The sequence below is a fragment of the Hippopotamus amphibius genome, chromosome 8 (assembly GCF_030028045.1).
Source record: "Hippopotamus amphibius kiboko isolate mHipAmp2 chromosome 8, mHipAmp2.hap2, whole genome shotgun sequence".
Lineage (NCBI taxonomy): Eukaryota > Metazoa > Chordata > Mammalia > Artiodactyla > Hippopotamidae > Hippopotamus > Hippopotamus amphibius.
The window spans coordinates 26218859-26239099 of NC_080193.1; the positions used below are offsets into that span (position 1 = coordinate 26218859).

The following is a 20241-nucleotide window of genomic DNA, read 5'->3' on the forward strand; positions in this document are numbered from 1 at the left end:
AATTTGCTTTGCTGGCCCTTGTTCCCGTCTGCTGCTTGGCTGGCATGTGCTTGGTCGGAGGGGACCCCACTGTAATATCCCCAAGCCCTTGCTTGGGAGCTGTGAGAAGCCCGGCCTGGGGTGAGTGTGTCTCCGGTCATTGTTACTACCACAAGCAGGCCTGCCACCTCTATGACCCACCGGAGATGGTGGGCGCAGCATCCCTGGCCCCATCCAGGTGCAAAGCCGGGTCCCAGGAGACCGCCCCGGTCCCGTGGGAGCACCAGCACTGTGCTGGGTGAGGGTGGATGTGGGGCGGGGCTCTTTCCCCTTTGGAGTGACGTGGCCCTCACGGTGGGTGCTGGGACATCCCGCCATCGCCACCGCCTCCACCTGCCGTCTCAGTGGTACAGGGGCTCTGCTGTCTCTCTTTCAACCGTATGTTCAAGTTCAATCTTCCGTTGAAAAGGATGTGAAGGTGAATTTTCACAGGCTCCCCTTTCCTTATCCAAAATGCGGAAAGGTTTGGGGATAAAGCCATCATCCAACATCGCGTTACAGGGAGGCTATGAGTGCCTTGCTTCTAATCCATGCCTCACAGCTCACGCTGCTTTCCCAAGAGAGATGAGGGGCAGCTGTGTGACCAGGAAGGTGGGGCAGAGTGACAAGGCAGCCTTAAGACCCCGGACCCAGTCAGGGTGGGACAGGAAGCTGTAGGGTGTTTCCCATGTTGTGCCTTGGCCACGGCCACCCACGTCCACTCACGTCCTTGACCCTTAGCTTCAAGGAGCACCTTGAACTCAGTCTTGGTTCCTTAGAGAAACTGCTCCTCTCGCATCCTAATTTAGGGTAGAAAAAAAAATTTCTTGATCAACTAACTATGAGAAATAATAATAATAATGACTATCACAGAAATATTATTAAAAAGAAGCAACAGACACTGAAGCCTCCGTGGAAAACTACAGCAACGGTAGTTTGGGTTTGTAAGCTGCCTTGTCAACTTTGCTCTGTAGCTACGAGAGTTTCTTCCTTGTCAAACTTCTCCCATCTCCAGCAATCTCTCTTTCTTCTGGTTCTCCCTCACCCCACTTTTTAATTTTTTATTTTATTTTAATTAAAAAATTGTTTTATTACTTTTTTTGGAGTACGGTTGTTTCACAATGTTGTGTTGGTTTCTGCTGTACAGCAAAGTGAATCAGTTGTATGTATACATATATCCCCTCTTTTTTGGATTTCCTTCCCATTTAGGTCACCACAGAGTATTGAGTAGAGTTCCCTGTGCTGTACAGTAGGTTCTCTTTAGTTATTTATTTTATACATAGTAGTGTATATATTTTGATCCCAATCCCCCAGTTCATCCAACCCCTCTTCCCCTTCTTGGTGACCCCAGATTTTAAAACTTTATTTCCTTCTCTTCCTCCCACTTTCCTTCCTTTTCAGAATAACGATGAAGGCTAATATTTATTGAACATCTAGATTTTTTTTTTATTCCCTATGGATGAAACCCTGTTGCTTCCTCTCCTTCCCCACTTCCTTCCTCCCTCCTTCCTTCTTTTCTTCTTTCTTTCCTTCTCTCTCCTTTTGTTTCTTGTCATCCTTTCTCCCTTGTTTTCTTCCTCTCCCTCCTCCTTCTCCAGTCCTTTTATTTTGTCTTCTCTTCCTACATCTTGGACTCTGCTCAACCCCCTTTCCTGTGGAAAAGTCTCACCCCTGTCATCAGCACCTGGGAGGCTTGATGCATTTCTGCTTCTGACCCTGAAGCCTGTAGCATCCCAAGGGGAGCCCAGTGGAAGAAACCTGATTCCCAGGACTTCCTCCCAAGGGCATCCACCCAGGCATGCAGTAAACATGCAGAGACCCCATTATAATGGGAAGAAATTCAGAAACACCCTGAATACCCATCAGTGTGGGAATGGCTATATAGATTGCAGCATTTTATTATAAGGACCACTAAGCAGTAAATAAAAATACCAATAGGATGGTGTATTGGGTGTTTTACGTAGAATCCCTGCGATACTCAGAAGCAGCTTTGTCAGCCTCCAGGTGAGGAAGTGTTCTTTCTCGACAGTAACTGATTTGCCCAAGGTCCCAGAGCTAATAAGACAGTGGTAACCTAAGGACTGTCACATTTGGAGGAATTTGGGTGAGTTAGACTCATAAAGAGATTGTTGAAAATGAGAACAGCGTGGTCAGCCCAGTGGGGGAGGTGCACGCGGGATGTTAGGTGAGCCAAGGTCCGCAGTAGAGGCTGTCCTGAAGGGCAGCCTATTTTCCATCACAATCACACCAAAGTTTCCTTTCTAAGGTTCTAGGAGGACTAATAAGTGTTTCCTGCTTTCTCGGTATGGCAGCCAGCCCTGTGCCTTACACACAGTAGGTGCTCAGTAAATATCTGTTGGCTGGACGATGTGCTGTCAGTTGAAGCTTTGCTGGTTGTCTGATGAACTGAGTCCCCGATAAGAGCCAGCCTGTGTGACTTCAACCCCCCAGGTGGGGTTTTGGCTTTGTTACCTGGCTTGTCTGTCTACACTAGCCCAGGAAACTAGATATTTCCCTGGTCTTTGTTTCTACCACGTAGATTGGTGTTTAGTTTCATCAATAATTGAAAAACAACTTCAAATCATTTTAAGCATGTGTGTTATCACAATGCATGAGCAATGTGACTGTGCATTGTCATTTTGTGTCAAATTATAGCATGCTGTTGGAAGGACCACCAGGGGCTATTCTAGCCTACCTCCCCATTCGAGAGATGATGGAGGTGAGTCCCAGAGAGGGGACACTAGGGAACCCATCCCACATCTGGATCCTTTTCTCTGGCCCCAGGCTGCCCGATTTCTTGCTCTGGCCCCAAGGACAGTGCTAGGAAGCTGTGATAGTGGATAAATCTAAATCCATAAATGGAAACGGCCGGGAAATTGCACACCACTTAAAAACAGTTTATAAACATGCCTTTTACAGATAACTTTTGTAATGAGGAGACTTAATAAACCATGTCATTATCCAGAAGTTTCCTGACCCTGGGGGACACGGAGTGGCTGGTTCTATTTCCAGGAGGTGGCGGCAGCTCACCTCAGCAGCCCCATTTAGAGGGCAGGGAGGCTAAGGCAGGTGATTATCGTAATTATCATTCCCATGGTTACGTAGTGGTTTTTTTTTTTCTGTGTGAACCAACTGTTTGTTCCCTTTATTTATTTTTATTTTTTTAATTGAGTTATAACTAGCACATAAAATTAGTAATGAGTTTCAGGTGGGCAACATCATGATTTAGTATTTGTATACATCCTGCTGTGATCAGCACAGTAAGTCTAGTTAGCAACTGTCACCAACATCGTGTTGTATCTTATAAAGGACCCTCAGAGCCACTAGGTCATGGCAGGAACTTCATTCTTCATCACCCTAGTGCAAACACAGAAGTGTTTATGTTATAATTTTTTAAAATAATGTTCATACCCTAGTGAGCAATTGGAAATTTGGCAAATAGAGATTGGGGAGCATCAGAATTACAGAAGTAGTCTTTCTAGGTTTATTCTTTTATTTATTCATTATTGCAATTTCATCATCAATCTCACTTAATATAGTTTTTTTAAGGACTTTTATTGAGATATAATTGACATACAATAGACTGCTTATATTTAAAGTGTACAATTTGATATTTTTTTCTTATTAGTAATATATACATGGCAATCCCAATCTCCCAATTCACCACCAACCCCACCTCCACCCCCCCGGTTTCCCCTCTTGGTGTCCATATGTTTGTTCTCTACGTCTGTGTCTCTTTTTCTGCCTTGCAAACCAGTTGATCTCTACCATTTTTCTAGATTCTGTATATCTGCGTTACTATACATTTGTTTTTGTCTTTCTGACTTACTTCACTCTGTATGACAGCCTCTAGTTCCATCCATATATCTACAAATGTCCCAATTTTGGTTCTTTTTATGGCTGAATAATATTCCATTGTATATATGTACCACATCTTCTTTATCCATTCATCTGTTGATGGACATTTAGGTTGCTTCCATGAGCTGGCTATTGTAAATAGTGCTGCAATGGACATTGGGGTGCATGTGTCTTTTTGAATTATGATTTTCTCTGGGTATGTGCCCACGAGTGGGATTGCTGGGTCACATGGTAATTCCATTTTTAGTTTTTTAAGGAACCTCCATACAGTTCTCCATAGTGGCTGTACCAATTTACGTTCCTACCAACAGTGTAGGAGGGTTCCCTTTTCTCCACACCCTGTCCAACATTTTTTGTCTGTAGATTTTCTGATGATGCCCATTCTAAGTGGTGTGTGGTGATACCTCATTGTAGTTTTGATTGATTTGCATTTCTCTAATAATTAGTGATGTTGAGCAGCTTTTCATGTGCCTCATCTATATAGTTTTTAAGAATTAATATCTAACATTAAAATTTGGGGGAGATTTCAAATGTAAAAATGTGGATTTCTTTTTTTCAATTTGTTATTTTATATTATAGTTGATTTCCAATGTTGTGTTAGTTTCAGGTGTACAGCCAACTGATTCAGTTTTATATGTGTTATTTTTCAGATTCTTTTCCATTATGGTTTATTACAGGATCCTGAATATAGTTCCCTGTGCCAGACAGCAGGGCCTTGTTGTTTATCTATTTTATATACCGTAGTGTGTGTGTGTTAATCCCAGACTTTTAATTTCTCCCTCCCCCCACATTTCCCCTTTGGTAACCGTAAGTTTCTTTTCGAAGTCTGCGAATCTGGTGAAAACCTGGATTTCTGACACAGGCACGCGTGCGCGCGCACACACGCACACCCCGCCCAGGCTGTGTCTTAGACACCGGGCTACGGTGCAACCAGAACAAATATCGTGCACTCAAGTCACAAAGAGTCTGAGATAGGAGACAGACAACAAGCAAATACACTAACAAACAGGAACTTTCAAATTATAGTGTAGGCGTCATGAGAAGACAAAACAGGCAGACGGCAGAAAGAGCGGGTGGTGGGGTGACGAGGGATGATCAGTGCAGGCCTCTCTGAGGGGGCGTCCTGTGGGCTGAGACTTGAATGACAGGGCCGGTCAGGCACAGCGAGAGAAGAGACCTCCGGGTGGGGGGTCAGCAGGCGCGTCCCACTGGGCAATGAGCTTGGTGGGCCACGGGCCAAGCGGGGGTGGGGGGGGCAGATCTGCCCAAACCCTCAGGGACCAGTTTTCCTCCATGTGGTGTAGATGTCTGTCGAGTGAAGTCAGTGGAGCCTGGGAGACCTGTTTCCCTGCCCAGTTTCAAGGGGTGAGGGTGCCCCTGTACTGACACACAGAGTGAGTGACAGGCAAGGGATGGAACGGGGAATCTGGAAGATACGGTGAAAAGGGAAAAAATAAAGATTTTAGTAACTTTCTTTTTGAATACTGATATTCCTCCCTCCCTGCGCCCTCCTCAACAAAACATTAAATAAGGACGAAAAATTATTCCTGAAGAGCTGATTTTTTAAAAAACTTTGTTTATTGCAGTATAGTTGATTTATAATGTTGTGTTAATTTCTGCTATACGGCAAAGCAACTCAGGTATACACATATATATTCTTTTTCATATTCTTTTCCCTGATGGTCTATCCCGGGAGATTGGATATAGTTCCCTGTGCTACACAGTAGGACCTCATTGTTTATCCATCCTATATATGAAAGCTTACGTCTGCTAATCTCAAGCTCCCGATCCTTCCCTGCCCCCCCACCTCTCCCCCTTGGCAACCACAGGTCTATTCTCTGTGTCTGTGAGTCTGTTTTTGTTTCGTAGATAAATTCACTTGTGTCATATTTTCCATTCCACATGTAAGTGACATTTTATGATATTTGTCTGTCTTTTTCTGACTTACTTCACTTAGTATGGTAATCTCTAGGTCCATCTATGTAGCTGCAAATGACATTATTTTCTTTTTATGGCTGAGTAATATTCCATTGTGTATCTGTACCACATCTTCTTTATCCATTCATCTGTCGATGGACATTTAGGGTGCTTCCATGTCTTGGCTATTGTAAACAGTGCTGCTGTGAACATAGAGGTGCATGTATCTTTTTGAATTATAGTTTTCTCTGGATATATGCTGAAGAGTAGGATCACTGGGTCATATGGTAGCTCTAGTTTTTTAAGGAACCTCCATCCTGTTCTCCATAGTGGCTGCACCAATTTACATTCCCACCAGCAGTGTAGGAGGGTTTCCTTTTCTCCACACCCCCTCCAGCATTTATTATTTGTAGACTTTTAAATGATGGCCATTCTGACTGATGTGAGGTGGTACCTTATGGTAGTTTTGATTTGCATTTCTCTGATAATTAGCGATGTTGAGCATCTTTTCATGTGCCTGTTGGCCATCTGTACGTCTGAAGAACTGACTTATAATTGTGGTGATATAGGCTGAAAATCTGTTTCCCTCTTAATTTATGTTTTAGGGCTGGGGGATTGTTTTGAAGGCCCTGTATGAACCTTGGCTGCTGTCGTGTCTAAGTAGACATTTAGTCTGTGAGAGTTTATTTGGTGAAAATCAGGGTGATTTTACAACCAAAAGATCTCACGTCACCTCCTTTTTGGGAAAATAACTGGAGTATCTTATTCACAAAAGAATGAGATCTTCTTCTGACACTTTTAGGGCCATGAGCTGTTAACTCAGGTCATAAAAGGGAATCTATGTGTTTAATTCAGTTCTTTGGCACGTCTTGTTGATACCACACAATGTTTATTTTTTAATTTTTAAAATTAATTAATTTTTTATTGGCTGTGTTGGGTCTTCATTGCTGCACGTGGGCTTTCTCTAGTTGTGGTGAGTAGGGGTTACTCTTCGTTGCGGTGCACGGGCTTCTCATTGCAGTGGCTTCTCTAGTTGCAGAGCAAGGGCTCTAGGTGCTTGGGCTTCAGTAGTTGTGGCATGTGGGCTCAGTAGTTGTGGTGTACGGGCTTAGCTGCTCTGCAGCATGTGGGATCTTCCCAGACCAGGGATCGAACCCATGTCCCCTGCATTGGCAGGCAGATTCTTAACCACTGCACCACCAGGGAAATCCCCACACAATGTTTCAATTAAAAAAACAACAACTTTAGTTGCTAGCATTAACAATTGGGGAGATTTCAACTTTTAAAAATCTGGATTTCTGACTTCTTTTTGAAAGTGGGAGAGCTGGCAATACCTGGCAAGTCTTCCTTCAGAGGCAGAATTATTTGGCCTGGGAAGCAGCCCCTTTCTTTAGACAGGACACTCATTTTCCGAGCTGCCCCAGCCTCCACCACCCTGAGACCCAGCAGTGAGAAACTCAGGAGATGACCCAGGTATCTGTTTACAGCATCTGTTCTGATCATCTGCGCCTGAGCCTTCCAGGTTGGAAACCATAGTGAACATCATCCCTGGCCTCATGCCCCTGGCCCCCTTGGATATTTCAGTTTGCACCCCCTTCATTACTTATGTCCAGTCTGTTGGACAAGTTCAGTGTGGATCGTTACAAGACATCAGCCATTTGGTGGGTGTTTCACCCCCGTCTGCCGCACAGTGATACGGCTCGGCGGGCCCTCTCCCTATCACAGACTGCCCCCCCCCACCCCCCACCAATGACACTTCCCATCTCTGGGCACTGGCTGGTTTGGCACGGGGTGGGGTGGGGGGTCTTTCTATGTGAACAAAACACCATCCTTTGATTCTGTCAGCCTTTCTGCCCAGAAAGGATGCGGCCATTTGTACATGGAGTTGATAGGAAGAGATTTTATTACCCACAGGCTCTACTTCATGAAGATGAGGGTTCTGAAGATGCAACATCTGTTCTTCGGTCAACAGATGTTATTTCCTTTTCCGATTTTTTTTCCCCAGATGAGCTGAATAACAAATCAGTGATGTTTTCACCTCTTCAACATGAGTATCTCAGATTTTAGAAAAAAAGCATGGTAGAAATGAAAATGAATATATAGTTTTTGGCCACACAGCACGGCTTGGGGGGTCTTAGTTCCCAGAGTAGGGATGGAACCCGTGCCCCGTGCAGTGGGAGTGTGGAGCCCTAACCACTGGACTGCCAGGGAAGTCCCCAAAATGAATATTTTTGATTTTTGCATTTCATAATTTCACCACTGCGATCCTGGAGTAGAACCACTCCCAGTGAACATCAAGTAAGTCCCTAACATGTACAAGAGGGTTAGGTGGCTGCACAGCTACCTCTCTTTGGCCCCTGTTGTAGAACTAGCTTTGTCCTTGGCTTCCACTTTGGACGCATCTCCATAATGCATAATCCTGAAGGGACAGCCTCACAGATGCAAACAAACAAAAAAGACCCGATGACCTGGACCAGGGCACATGTTTGGCATCCTGTGGACAGAAAGTCAGATGTTAGAGTGCTTCAATTTTCATCTGAAAGTGATTGATTGATTGATTGACTGTGTTGGGTGTTCTCTATTGCACCCAGGCTTTCTCTAGTTGCGGCCAGCAAGGGCTACTTTTCCTTGTGGTGCTCAGGCTTCTCATTGCGGTGGCTTCTCTTATTGCAGAGCATGGGCTCTAGGTGCGTGCCCTCGGGCTTCAGTAGTTGTGGCTTGCAGGCTCTAGAACGCAGTCTCAGTAGTTGCGGCACACCGGCTTAGTTGTTCCGAGGCATGTGGGATTTTCCAGGACCAGGGCTTGAACCAGTGTCGCCTGCAGTGGCAGGCGAATTCTTAACCACTGCGTCACCAGGGAAGCCCTCATCTGAAATTTTAGTATTGACGTTACCTATGGTCATTTTAATCATGAAAGCAAGTCTTAAAATACTTGTTAAAGGGATACAGATTCGAATTTTCAAAGGGAACAGAAATGGAAATCTTCTCATATCTTACACACAATTCCTCAATTTCCTCACCCCCAAAATCCTGTTCTCAGTTTCTAGGGTATACCTCCAAGCACCCGTCTCTCTTTCTCTTTCCCCTGCCCACTGAACAACTGTATTTTACACAAAATAGTTCATAGTACACACATTTTTTCTCACCTTGATTTTCCTTAACTTAACAATATAACTTAAAGAACATTCTATATTGGTATATGTAAATAAGCCTCATTATTTATCCTAGCTACACCCTAGACCATAATATAGATGTTCTATATTTATTTAGCCAGCCCTCTGTAAATGAGAATGTAGGCTGTTTGCAGGTTTTTGTTACTCTTTTAGAAATTCTGCAACAAATACCCTTGTACATAGGTCTTTGATCATACTGTGAGAATATGATAGATTTCTAGGAGTGGAATTACTAGGTCAAATGGAATGTGCATTTAAAATTTTGATAGCTATCACCATATTGCCTCCCAGAAAGGCTATACTGATTTGAACCCCCACCAGAAAGGTGGTAGAACTTGCCAGCTCAGTATATGCAACTTTTTGTTTGCCGGTCTAAGTGAATAGACTACCTCATTGTAGTTTTAACATGCTTTATAAAATTATGAGAAGATTTGAGCTTCTTTCCATATTTCTAAAGATAATTTGCATTTTTTTTTTCTTTGAACTACCTATGCCCTTTGCCCCAGTATTCTGTTGGTTTAAATTTTATGGATAATAGGAGTTTCATTAATATAATAAATTTAACACATTTAAAAATAAACCAGTACATTTCTATTCTACTTATTATATAAATATCATTCCCCAGTTTTACTTAGCTTGATTCATTTTATGTACAGGAAATTTTAAAAATTTTATGCATAGGAACTTGAAAATTTTTAATTAAAAATTTTTTAGTTATTAAAAATTTTTAAAACATTAAAAATTTCAAATTTATAACCTGTTTTCCTCAGAAGTTTTATGTTTCATCTTATTATGTTTAATATTTGATCCATCTGGAAATTGTTCATGTATAAAGTGTGAGGTAAGGGTTTTAATTTTTTATAGATGGCTGACTGGTTCTAATGCTTTTCGTTGAATAACATTTCTCCTGTGATTTAAAATACCAGCTTTATAAAAGTCTAAATTTTCATATTTGCTTGGGAATATTTATGGGTTTTTTCCCCACTGAAGCATCTATTTGTGTGTCGTACCAAATCATATTTATTGTGGTGGCTTTATGCTGTGTCTTAGTATCTGCTAGTGCTAACCCCTCTCCTTAACCTTTGATGTCCCTGCTCCAGATTTTCTTGGTTATTCTTACCATTTACTGTTCTCTCTAAGCTCCATAATCAGCTTTCTCTGACAGAAAAAATTCTCAGCATTTTTATAGCAAATTTCCTAATATTTATATATTGATTGAAGGAGAGTAGATTTAATTTTTTTTTTTATTTTTTAAAACTTTTAATGACATATAGTTGATTTACAATGTTGTGTTAGTTTCAGGTGTACAGCAAAGTGACTCAGTTATACATATACGTATACATATATATTCTTTCAAAGATTCTTTTCCATTACAGGTTATTACAAGATATTGAGTGTAGTTCCCTGTGCTGTACAGTAGGTCCTTGTTGGTTATTTATTTTATTTATAGTAGTGGGTATATTTTAATCCCAAGCTCTTAATTTATCCCTCCCCCACTTCCCCCTTTGGTAACCACAAGTTTGTTTTCTATGTCTGTAAGTCTGTTTCTGTTTTGTAAATAAGTTCACTTGTATATTTTTAAAAGATTTTTAGTAGATAGTTTCATGAGTTTTGAGTTTTTAAAATCAAGAATAGGTTAAGTCCTTCATTTATTCAAGGGTTCTTTTACATCCTTCAGTATGATTTTATTGTTTTCTACATGAGATTGTTGTGTAGTTCTTATTCTTTTGTTCTTAAATGTCTTCTCTTTATTGGCTGCACTTATGAATGAGACCTTCTCTCTTACTTTTTAGCATTATTATTTGAATACAGGAGAGCTATTGACATTTGCATATTTAGTCTGTATCAGCCTCCTTACTAAATTCTTTTACTGTTTGTAACAGTTTTTCACTTACCAAATTCTTTTCTTATTTGTAATAGTTTTTCATTTTCATTATCAGGCATACATCACTTGAAAATAATGATCATATTATCTCCTCAAGAAATATTTTTTACAATGAACAACACGGATTACTTTATTAATTTTAACTTTTCTGTGATCTGGCAGACGTTCAAGGCAGTTGGTTATTATTTAGTCATCTGGACCATTATTTCCACTTCTGGGAACTGTTCACAGATAACTAATCCAAAAGAAGATTCAAGTTAGGAGAACGGTTGAGTGTGTGATGGTGAAGCCTCCCCAGGGACTCTTACCCAAACTCGATTATGAGAGTCAGAAAGAAAAAAAATGAAATAATTCATATGGTATTGGGAAGAGCAGAATAGAAAAAAACACACCTGCACAAAATGTTGTCTACTCAAAGTACAAGGCTCATAAAGGGAATTTTGAAAGGATTCACTTTTAGTGCGGCGGAAGCAGAGAGATCATAGAAAGGTCAGGACCAACTCGGGAGACACATATGGAGGGCTGCATCTAAAACCAGTCAGCTGGGTGGCTGCTGAGGGGTCATTTTATTCCTTGTCTTAACAGATGGGCTGAGAGCACAGTTACTTTATAGGTTATCACTGGAATGAAATGAAGTATTCTAAAGAAACTCACACAATGTCTGCGCAATATCGGTGTTGGTTTCCTCCTCTTTTTCAACCTTATTTTTTCTCTTGTCTGATGGCATCAGCTATGTCTTCTAAAAACACAAGAAGTAATAATGGGATAACGGACATTCTTGTCTTTTTCTGACATGTGTGGGCATGCTTCTTGTGTTGCACCATTAGGCATGGTGGCTTTTATTTTCTCTGGTTAAAAGGCATCTCTCTATTCCTATTTGTTATGTTTTATTCTGCAAAAACATTCATTTAGTTTATTGAGTTTTTTGAAAACCGGGAGTTGGTATTGAATCCATTCAAATGCCTCTTGAATACATCCCACAGTCACTCTGATACTTTTACTCTTCCCCCAATTCCTGATGTAGGTGGTAAGTAGTTCCTTATGTCCAGCTCTTTCTTTCCTGATGGTGATGTAACGTTTTTATTCTTTTCTCCCCCAAGGGTTTGAGGTCTTGGCTTCTGCTTCCCATTACTGGCCGTTGGAAAATGTGGACGGGATCCACGAACTTCAGGAGACAACTGGAGGTAGACGGGGTGGGGACAGTAACCGGAGCCCCAGGAATGGGTGTCCCTGGGGAATCAGGGGCCGTCGGGAGCGACAGGGAACAAACAGCATCTGCTCTGAAGCCAGGAAGATGGAGATGAATAAACATCTGTGTAGCTTCCCCCATCATTGTTATTGCAAAGTATTGTTCTAGAGCTTTTATATGTTTTTATGATTGAAGGACAGAATTTGTGCTTCAAAATATTAAGATGTGTATTTCCTCCAACACCCTTAAAACAAAAGCAGCTGTTTTCAGCTTTAAGCTGTACATGATGGATCAGTCTCTGTACGAGTCCAGATGTATGTTTTCTAAATGGACACAAGTGGAGTGATCTACATGCCTGCTAGAGCAGGGGCCCATTGGAACCTAGGGCCGAAGGTTGTGCCAACGAAGACTGACCCCCTGTTTGTGGGGTCACGATTTCACTTAGCAAATATACCTTCCACCTACCCATCAGCTCCTCTACACATCACTGGCAGCCCCCTTAGAAAAACATCAAACATAACCTAAGATACTTCCAATGGTCCCCAATTCCATGAAAAATAGAGTTGCTATCTGACTCAGGTCAGACATTTGCTGGAAGGAGAAACCCCAGACAGCCCTGAGCACTTTTCCCATTCCAATAAGAAGCTTTTGTAAAGTCTAAATTTTGAGTGATTTGGGATGCTTTGACATTTTAATTTTTATTTTCTTATTCCTCTTGATTATGTCCAATGACTAATGTGTACAGCAGGGGATTTATGTTCAGCCATCCTAGAACATGCTCAGATTGTCTATACGGGTTCTTTGTAATAGATTAAAAAAAACCCCACACATTGCTGATGACTGTGCTTTCCACACCAGCACACTGATATTTTCTTTATTCCTGGGACTTCATGTGCTACCATAAATTACCACCTCTGCTTCTAAAATATTTTTTCTTAAAATTTGCAAATTGAGAAGCATTACAGCTGATGTCTGTCCTACTGGCATCCTCAGAGATGCTCAGTCAAGGAGCAGGGTCCTCCAGAAAGATGCTGTCCTCTTGCTGGTCTGCCTATCGGGCAGCAATGGCGGCCACGATGAAAACCTGCACTGTGCCACTGGGGCTCCGTATTTTCTCCAAATAGTCTGGATCATAGGGATGGAATGTCCCTGTGATAGTTTATTTCATGACTGCCTCAGGTTCAAAGAAATGGTTTCCCCTTGTTATAATCTAATTTTCTTTTCCCAAGGCCTTTATTTTAAAGCTTTGAGAGGAGATCATTCCAAGCGGAAAACGCATTGTCAAAATAGCTCCTTGTTTAGGACTCAGGCACTAACATTTTAGGAATTACTTCAAACAAGAGCTCAAATAATGATCCGTATATTTCTCTTCTCACCGCCTCAACTCATTTCATTGTCACAGATTATCAGATACAATTACATATTGTGGTTGAATTTTGTTCACCCGAAGTATTAATTTCCCATAAAACCCGAACTACATTAGTGTTTGTCCCAAAACGCTTGAATGGTGAAGGTTTCACTGCACTTTTCTATTGGGTCCATTCTTTATGTCATAGTGCGATACTGGCGTACTTAAATTTAATTACAGGCTTCTTAAGGCGAAAAAAAAAAAGTAGAATCTATCAGCATGTTTTACTGCTGGGGACAGTTAAATGGTGTTGGAAATCATTGCGTGGATACACTGCTTTGTTATTTGTCGCTGAATTCTGTGTTGTTTGTCCATTTGTCATAATAACATGTAGTTGTTTTCATGCTGTGTTTCTGTTTCCTCAGTTCTTGTGACATCACAACTGTTAATCCTTTTGTGAAGGCTGTTTTATGGCCAAGTTCAATTTCATATCTCTCAACTAAGTCTCCGAATGGGAGTTGGAACAAGCAAATTGGAACCAAATCCAGCGGCAATCACGCCCTAGTTTGGGGGCGGAACGGGGCCGTGGAGTGGCGATAATGTCCCCTGAATAAATAAGAGGGAGGTGGGGTTGGAAGAGAAAACCCAAGATGTTTGCGGGATGAAAGGCACCCTTCCCCATGCGTGTTGAGTTGAGAGATATGTTGGTTCCATTTGTTTTTTTGTGTCACTCATTCATTGTGCTTTTTTCTTTTGTTGTTTCACCCAGCATTACGAACCCACAACCTCACTGTGCTTCCTTCCCATAATTCTACCTTTGTATATACCAATGACTCTGCCTACTCAAATTTCTCTGCAACCGTAGGTGAGCACGTGTTTCTTCTGTGTTCTGTCGAGGTTGGATCTGCAATGAATTGAAAGGCCAATTCAAGTTGGTTCTATGTGAATTCACTGTATCTTGACTAGCAAACGAGCAAATATTCCCACCCCCCCCCCAAAAATAAAACAGAGCCAAAGATCCAGGGTATTGAGGATAATGACTTTGACTTAGGTCTAAAGGAATGATCACAGATTGCAGTATGTTAGGGGTGTCTATACGCTTTCAAGCGACTAGAGTTTTCCAAACCAGCTGCTTGTTTTCAGAACAAGACAGACACAAGAGGAGATAGTTTCTAAAAATAGAACTTGTTTGAATTTTTAAGTGGATTATATTCTTTGGAGGAGGAAAAACATGCCCTTTGAATGGAAAATTAAAGTCGATTTTAAAATACCTCATCATGTGTAAATACAGCTGATTCACTTTGGTGTACCTCAAAAACTGGTACAAGAGTGTAAAGCAATTATATTCCAATAAAGAGCTTAAAAAAATACCTCATCAAAAATTTGATCTCTTACAAACATTAAAACCAGTGTTTCTTCTGTAGCTGGAATTTTTTTTTTTAATCATTAGAAGCTGTTTTCTAAGACACACACCCCAAAGAGTCATGGTTAAATGATTATCTTGGTGAAATGATTACCTCCAGAGACCGTATGTTTCAGATTTTTCTTATGCAGCACAGAATAGAATGGTCCATAGCAACTGGGCAGCTATCTGGTCAGTACTCAAAGTCAGCTCAGATAATTTTGGTCTCACTCTTGATCTTTTTACCATATATAACCCGATTGGTCTTCCAACTATGGGGTGTTTCGCTTCCAAAATTAATTTTGGCAGGTAAACAATCTGGTCTAGAGGTTTATACAGCCTCACTTAATCCTGCAACTGTGAGTTGCTCATGTAATTTTGTAATAGGTAGATTCCCCCCAGCAATAAACGAGATAGATAAAAAAAAAAAATGATGAGTTTAAACACAGTAAGGAAAAACGTTGAAGCCCTCTGAGTTGGTATCCACATGCCAAAGGTTGTCAGAAAATCTGAGCTGGGGTAGTGGTTGGGTCAAAGAGCCCCCAGTGCTTCTGTACATCTTCAGCCGGGCTGACAGCTCCGAGGGCAGGAGGCACGTGACGCAGGGCAGAGGGGGCATCTGGGTGACTTTGACTCCCAGTCAACGGTATGTGACTCATCACCCTTGGCTTTCACAGTCTTCGCTTATCAATTCTGTAAACTGTTTACATCACACTGACATCATCAGAGAGGTTTGCTATGGGAATGGGACAAACAAAATGATGAGGGAGCTGGCGTCTCGGCCAGGACTGCCGGCTCTGCCATCTTGTCATTGGTGGGCTCTTCTGGGACGACTTGAGGTGTAGCTCTGAGTTTTCCTCCGAGAGTCTGAAGATGGATTCTCTTAAAATCATGGGTTCCCATGTCTAGGATCAGAGGCTTTCAATGAGAACTCTAAAGGAGAGAGAGTTCAGGCATAGTTTTACATTTGATATTGAATCTCAGTGTTTCATTTGGAAAGTCTAGTGTGAAAATGGCAGTGAGAAGGGCTCATGAAGAGGTGGATGGAATGAAAGTTTAGGACAGTAGGAGATTCTAATCACCTGGCTTCTGGTAACTCAACTGTCAGCAAACATAGCACTTATAATAACGTTATGTTATAATACATATTATACACTGGTATGATATTAATTAATATGATACAATAATAACAGGACAGAATATTTATTGTCTAATATTGACATGAGGGTATATTATTTATAATTTAGTTCTTAATTATGAAATGTTAACCACCATTCATATTATATGATAATATATTATGTTAGAAATATTTAATTATAAATATAAATAGTACAGTCTATTTAGATGGAAGTTGTTTGTAAGCCTGACACGTCTCTGGACTTTTTATTTCATGCGATTATTAATCTACGATGTTGCCATTCTTCTCACTTAGATATTGTAGAAGGAAAGGTCAACAAAGGCATTTACCTCAAGGAGGAAAAAGGAGTCACATTTCTCTATTACGGAAGTTACAAAGCCTCCTGCATCAGTAACCCAGCACAGTGTGGCCCTGAGGGTGAGTGATGCCTCCCATTCTTCTTCTTCTTTTTTTTTTTCTTTTTTAGTTCATTTCATTGTCAGGTGGCATCTGTTGCTCTGGGCCATGGCAGATGTGAAGGTGAAGTTTGGCTGCAGGATGCTTGCAAATGTCAAGGGCTTTGAGCGGAGGGGAGACACCTAGAATTCTAATGAGAGACTGGTCCTGGAGAGGGAATTACTCCGAAATTTTTTTAAATTGGAGGATAGTTGCTTTACAATATTGTGTTTGTTTCTGCTGTATGGCAAAGTGATTCAGCTATACGTATACATATAGCCCCTCTGTTTTGGATTTCCTTCCCATTTAGGTCACCACAGAGCATTGAATAGAGTTCCCTGTGTTATACAGTAGGTTCTCATTAGTTGTCTATTTTATATATAGTAGTGTATACATGTCAATCCCAATCTCCCAATTTATACCACCCCCCCCCGCCCCGGCTTGGTGTCCATATGTTTGTTCTCTACATCTATGCTGGAGATGGAATTAAAACACCGTCTTGCAGAGGTGTGAGAGCAAAATATTTAATCTTGTCAAGCAAAAACAAACAGCAACAACAAAAAACCCAAGAAATACACAAAAAAGAACCCTCCATAAAAAGCAGATGCAGTGATGATGTCACCCTGGAATTTGGATGGGGCCGTGGCGTTTGTGGGAAGTAAATTGATGGTGGGGCTCACAGAATGATATTTCTGGCTCCAGGATGCTGGCAATGGCTCTGGGTGGGGCGTGTCTTTTAAGACTCGTGCCATGGGTTTGTTCCTTTTATATCCATCGAGATTGGTGGGGCAGTGGAGAGAGCTGTTCCAGCTGAAGGTTGCAGGCCTGTGGTTAAAATAATGCCATGGACGAAACACATAGATGCAAAAGAGAAGTTAAGAACCTAGTCCTTCTTTTTCTGTGAAAAGTAATCTGCTCTCTGGACTTCCCTGGTGGTGCAGTGGTTAAGAATTCACCTGCCAATGCAGGGGACACGAGTTCAAGCCCTGGTCCGGGAAGATTTCACATGCCTCGGAGCAACTCAGCCCATGTGTCACAACTACTGAGCCTATGCTCTAGAGCCTGTGAGCCACAACTACTGAGCCCATGTGTCACGACTACTGAAGCCCAAGCACCCGAGGGCCCGAGCTCCACAACGAGAGAAACCACTGCACTGAGAAGCCCTCCTACCACAATGAAGAGTAGCCCCCGCCTGCTGCAACTAGAGGAAGTCCGTGCGCAGCAACGAAGACCCAACACAGCTGAAAATAAGTAAATAATTTTTTTTTTTTTTAAAGAAAAGTAACCTGCTCTCTAGGATCTGAGCTTCAGACAATGGACATCTGAACCACATTTCAAAACTTTCCGGGAAATTGTTCTCTGTCATCCAAATCAGCTTCAAGCCTCCAAGTTGCATTATCCTAAGGAAATAAACATCTTTCTAGGAAAAAAATAAAGTTTAATATAAACCGATTTGAAAGCCCTCAGGCTTTTTGGACATCCAACGGCCTTATCAAAACAGCCCTGTGAAGAATTCATTGTTCTCGACTCTGGGCCACATGGGTTCCATTCCAGTAAAAGTAAACAAAAGCTTAACAAGGTGATAACATGTGGGAGGAGACGTCTTGGACTTTGCAGAACCCAGGGTTTTGAGAAAGGGTTTTGAGGTCCAAAGCCACGGCCAGGTTTACAAATCCGCAGTTCAAGCTGTTCCTGAATTCGAACAGCCCTATAAACACAGCAGGCTTGTTTATTTCTCTAAATTTAAAACAGCCCCGCCTCAGCTACAAGGACTAAGAGAAGCAAGAGGACAGTCGGGGCCCGCCTCACCCCTTCCCTCCCTCGGTCAGGAAAGCGGGGTTGGCGGGTCTCTGCCTGGGTCTGCAGGGAACGTCCTCTCTCCGGAGGACAGGTGTCTCTACATCCCCAGCTACTGACTGGAACTGACTCACGTGGGATGGGAGGTCCCAGGAATTCCAACAACTGGGAACTATGACAGATGTCCAGCCCGTGAAGGGTGACAGCGATGGGACGAGTGGGGAAGCCTGCTACTGCAAATGAGAGCTCTCGGAAAGTTTTACCTGAGCTCCGAGGTCATAAAGTAGGGCCCTCTGAGCTGACTCTGGCCTGTGGCTGTGTTTGGTTTTGCAGGCATGGAGCTAACATTTTTTTAATTAGCTGCCAATGTTGAAAAATAGGAAAAATTTGCGTGAAGATAGGAGTTTCCAATGTCTCTTGAGAAATACCCCTCCCCCCAATTCTGATTCGGGTGGGGCTGAATGGAGGGGCCCCTTTGTGATGGCCATTGCCCTTCAGCTCATCACAGACCTCTGACCCTTTGATCATCGGGCCATTTGGACACAGAGCACGTTAGCGGCATGGACTCTGGGGCCAGGCGGACTGAATTCCTGTTCTAATCCTTTCTGCAGTGACCTTGGGCAACCACTTAACCTCTGAGTCCACGTTCCTCATCTGTAAAAAGGGTCAATCAAAGTACCTTCCTCATGGGGATGTTCTGAAGACTGGCACGTGGTTGGTCCAGCGTTGAGAAGCCCTTAGAGACAGATCCCATGTGGGTGGCTCCTGTCGCCAGGATCTTGGTCCTGACCCAGTTTGCCTGCTTGGATTTGACCCTCTGACAGGGGCTGACATGGTTGGATTGATCGGGATAGTGACCTAGGATTGTTCATCATTTACTTCAGGCCAATCAGTGTTCTAATCCCACTACACGTATTAACTCATTTCATCCTCAAAAAAACGAGACAGACAAGAGCTCGGGTGGTACAGAGAGCTGTGAGCTTTGGCTTTACCTCCCACCCTGTTGCCCACGTCTCATGTGTCATGTTAACTGGAGCCTTTTAAGGTGTTTTTTGGGTGGCCACTTTAGAGAAAGTGGAGTATGGCCAGATATCCAATGAAGCCAGGAAGCCTCAAGGCAACCTTGGCCCCCTGACACTGTGCTGGTGGGGGCTTTAATGCAGATGCAGAGGCGGGTTGGGTATTTCTCCATCTGCCTCCCTCCACCTGTACTTCACACAGGACCACAGAGCATGGGCGCCATCTGAAGGACCCCTGCGTGCATTTTCCCATTTTATCGACCATATCCTTTGCTCTGGTGGGTTTCCCTGCGGCCTCAATGAGCTTGTATTTCTGGGTTTAAGGAGAACAGGATTTGAACAGGGAAGGTCTGTCCAGCATTTTCCAAATCAACATCCACGAAGCATGTGAAGTAGGTGAGATGATTTCAGGTGGCACTTGGAACGATTAAACAATCAATGGTTAAGTTTTATTTCAAAATAGCTCACCAGAAAGATTCTCTCATAGATAGTCTTTAGGGATGAGATTTCAGTAAGTAGCAAGCTTTAAAAATGGGTTGACAAAGAACAGTGGTTTGTAATAATAAAAAGCTATGTGCTTTTCAGATGGGATGAACGTGTGAGTGATTAAAACTTAGGCAACATTGGATCAGCCTTTTTAGATACATGGATCTAGTGTCCACATTTTTTTTTGGAGGTGTTGGTGGGCACAAATATATAACCCATTATTCTTATAACAAAACCAATACACACACACACACACACACACACACACACACACACTTTTGGCTGCACCGTGGGGCTGGCGGGATCTTAGCTCCCTGACCAGGGATTGAACGTGGGCCCTGGCAGTGAAAGCACCAAGCCCTAACCACTGGACCACCAGGGAATTCCCCCAAGATTTAAATAGAGAAACACTCCTTCCGCCCTGTCCAATGGGTCAAGTGTTTTCATATTTGTGATTTCCCAAATCTCTTGTGGTCTCTGTTCATATTTTCAGCTGATTTTTTTAAATGAATGTATTTATTCATTTGTTTATTTATTTATTGGCTGCATTGGGTCTTCGTTGCTGCACACGGGCTT

General features: G+C 42.3%; 1 protein-coding gene across 2 annotated transcripts in view; it reads left to right on the top strand.

Moving 5' to 3' along the window:
• Positions 1-20241, top strand: part of ADGRD1 (adhesion G protein-coupled receptor D1) — a 151771-nt gene that overhangs the window by 1296 nt on the left and 130234 nt on the right. Inside the window, exons 3-5 of one of the 2 annotated variants that reach the window (XM_057745436.1) lie at positions 11952-12035; positions 14158-14253; positions 16223-16345. In XM_057745436.1, coding sequence (XP_057601419.1) covers positions 11952-12035; positions 14158-14253; positions 16223-16345 — 303 coding nt within the window. The remainder of the gene's footprint in view (positions 1-11951; positions 12036-14157; positions 14254-16222; positions 16346-20241) is intronic. The other variant, XM_057745437.1, reaches the window with a different exon arrangement.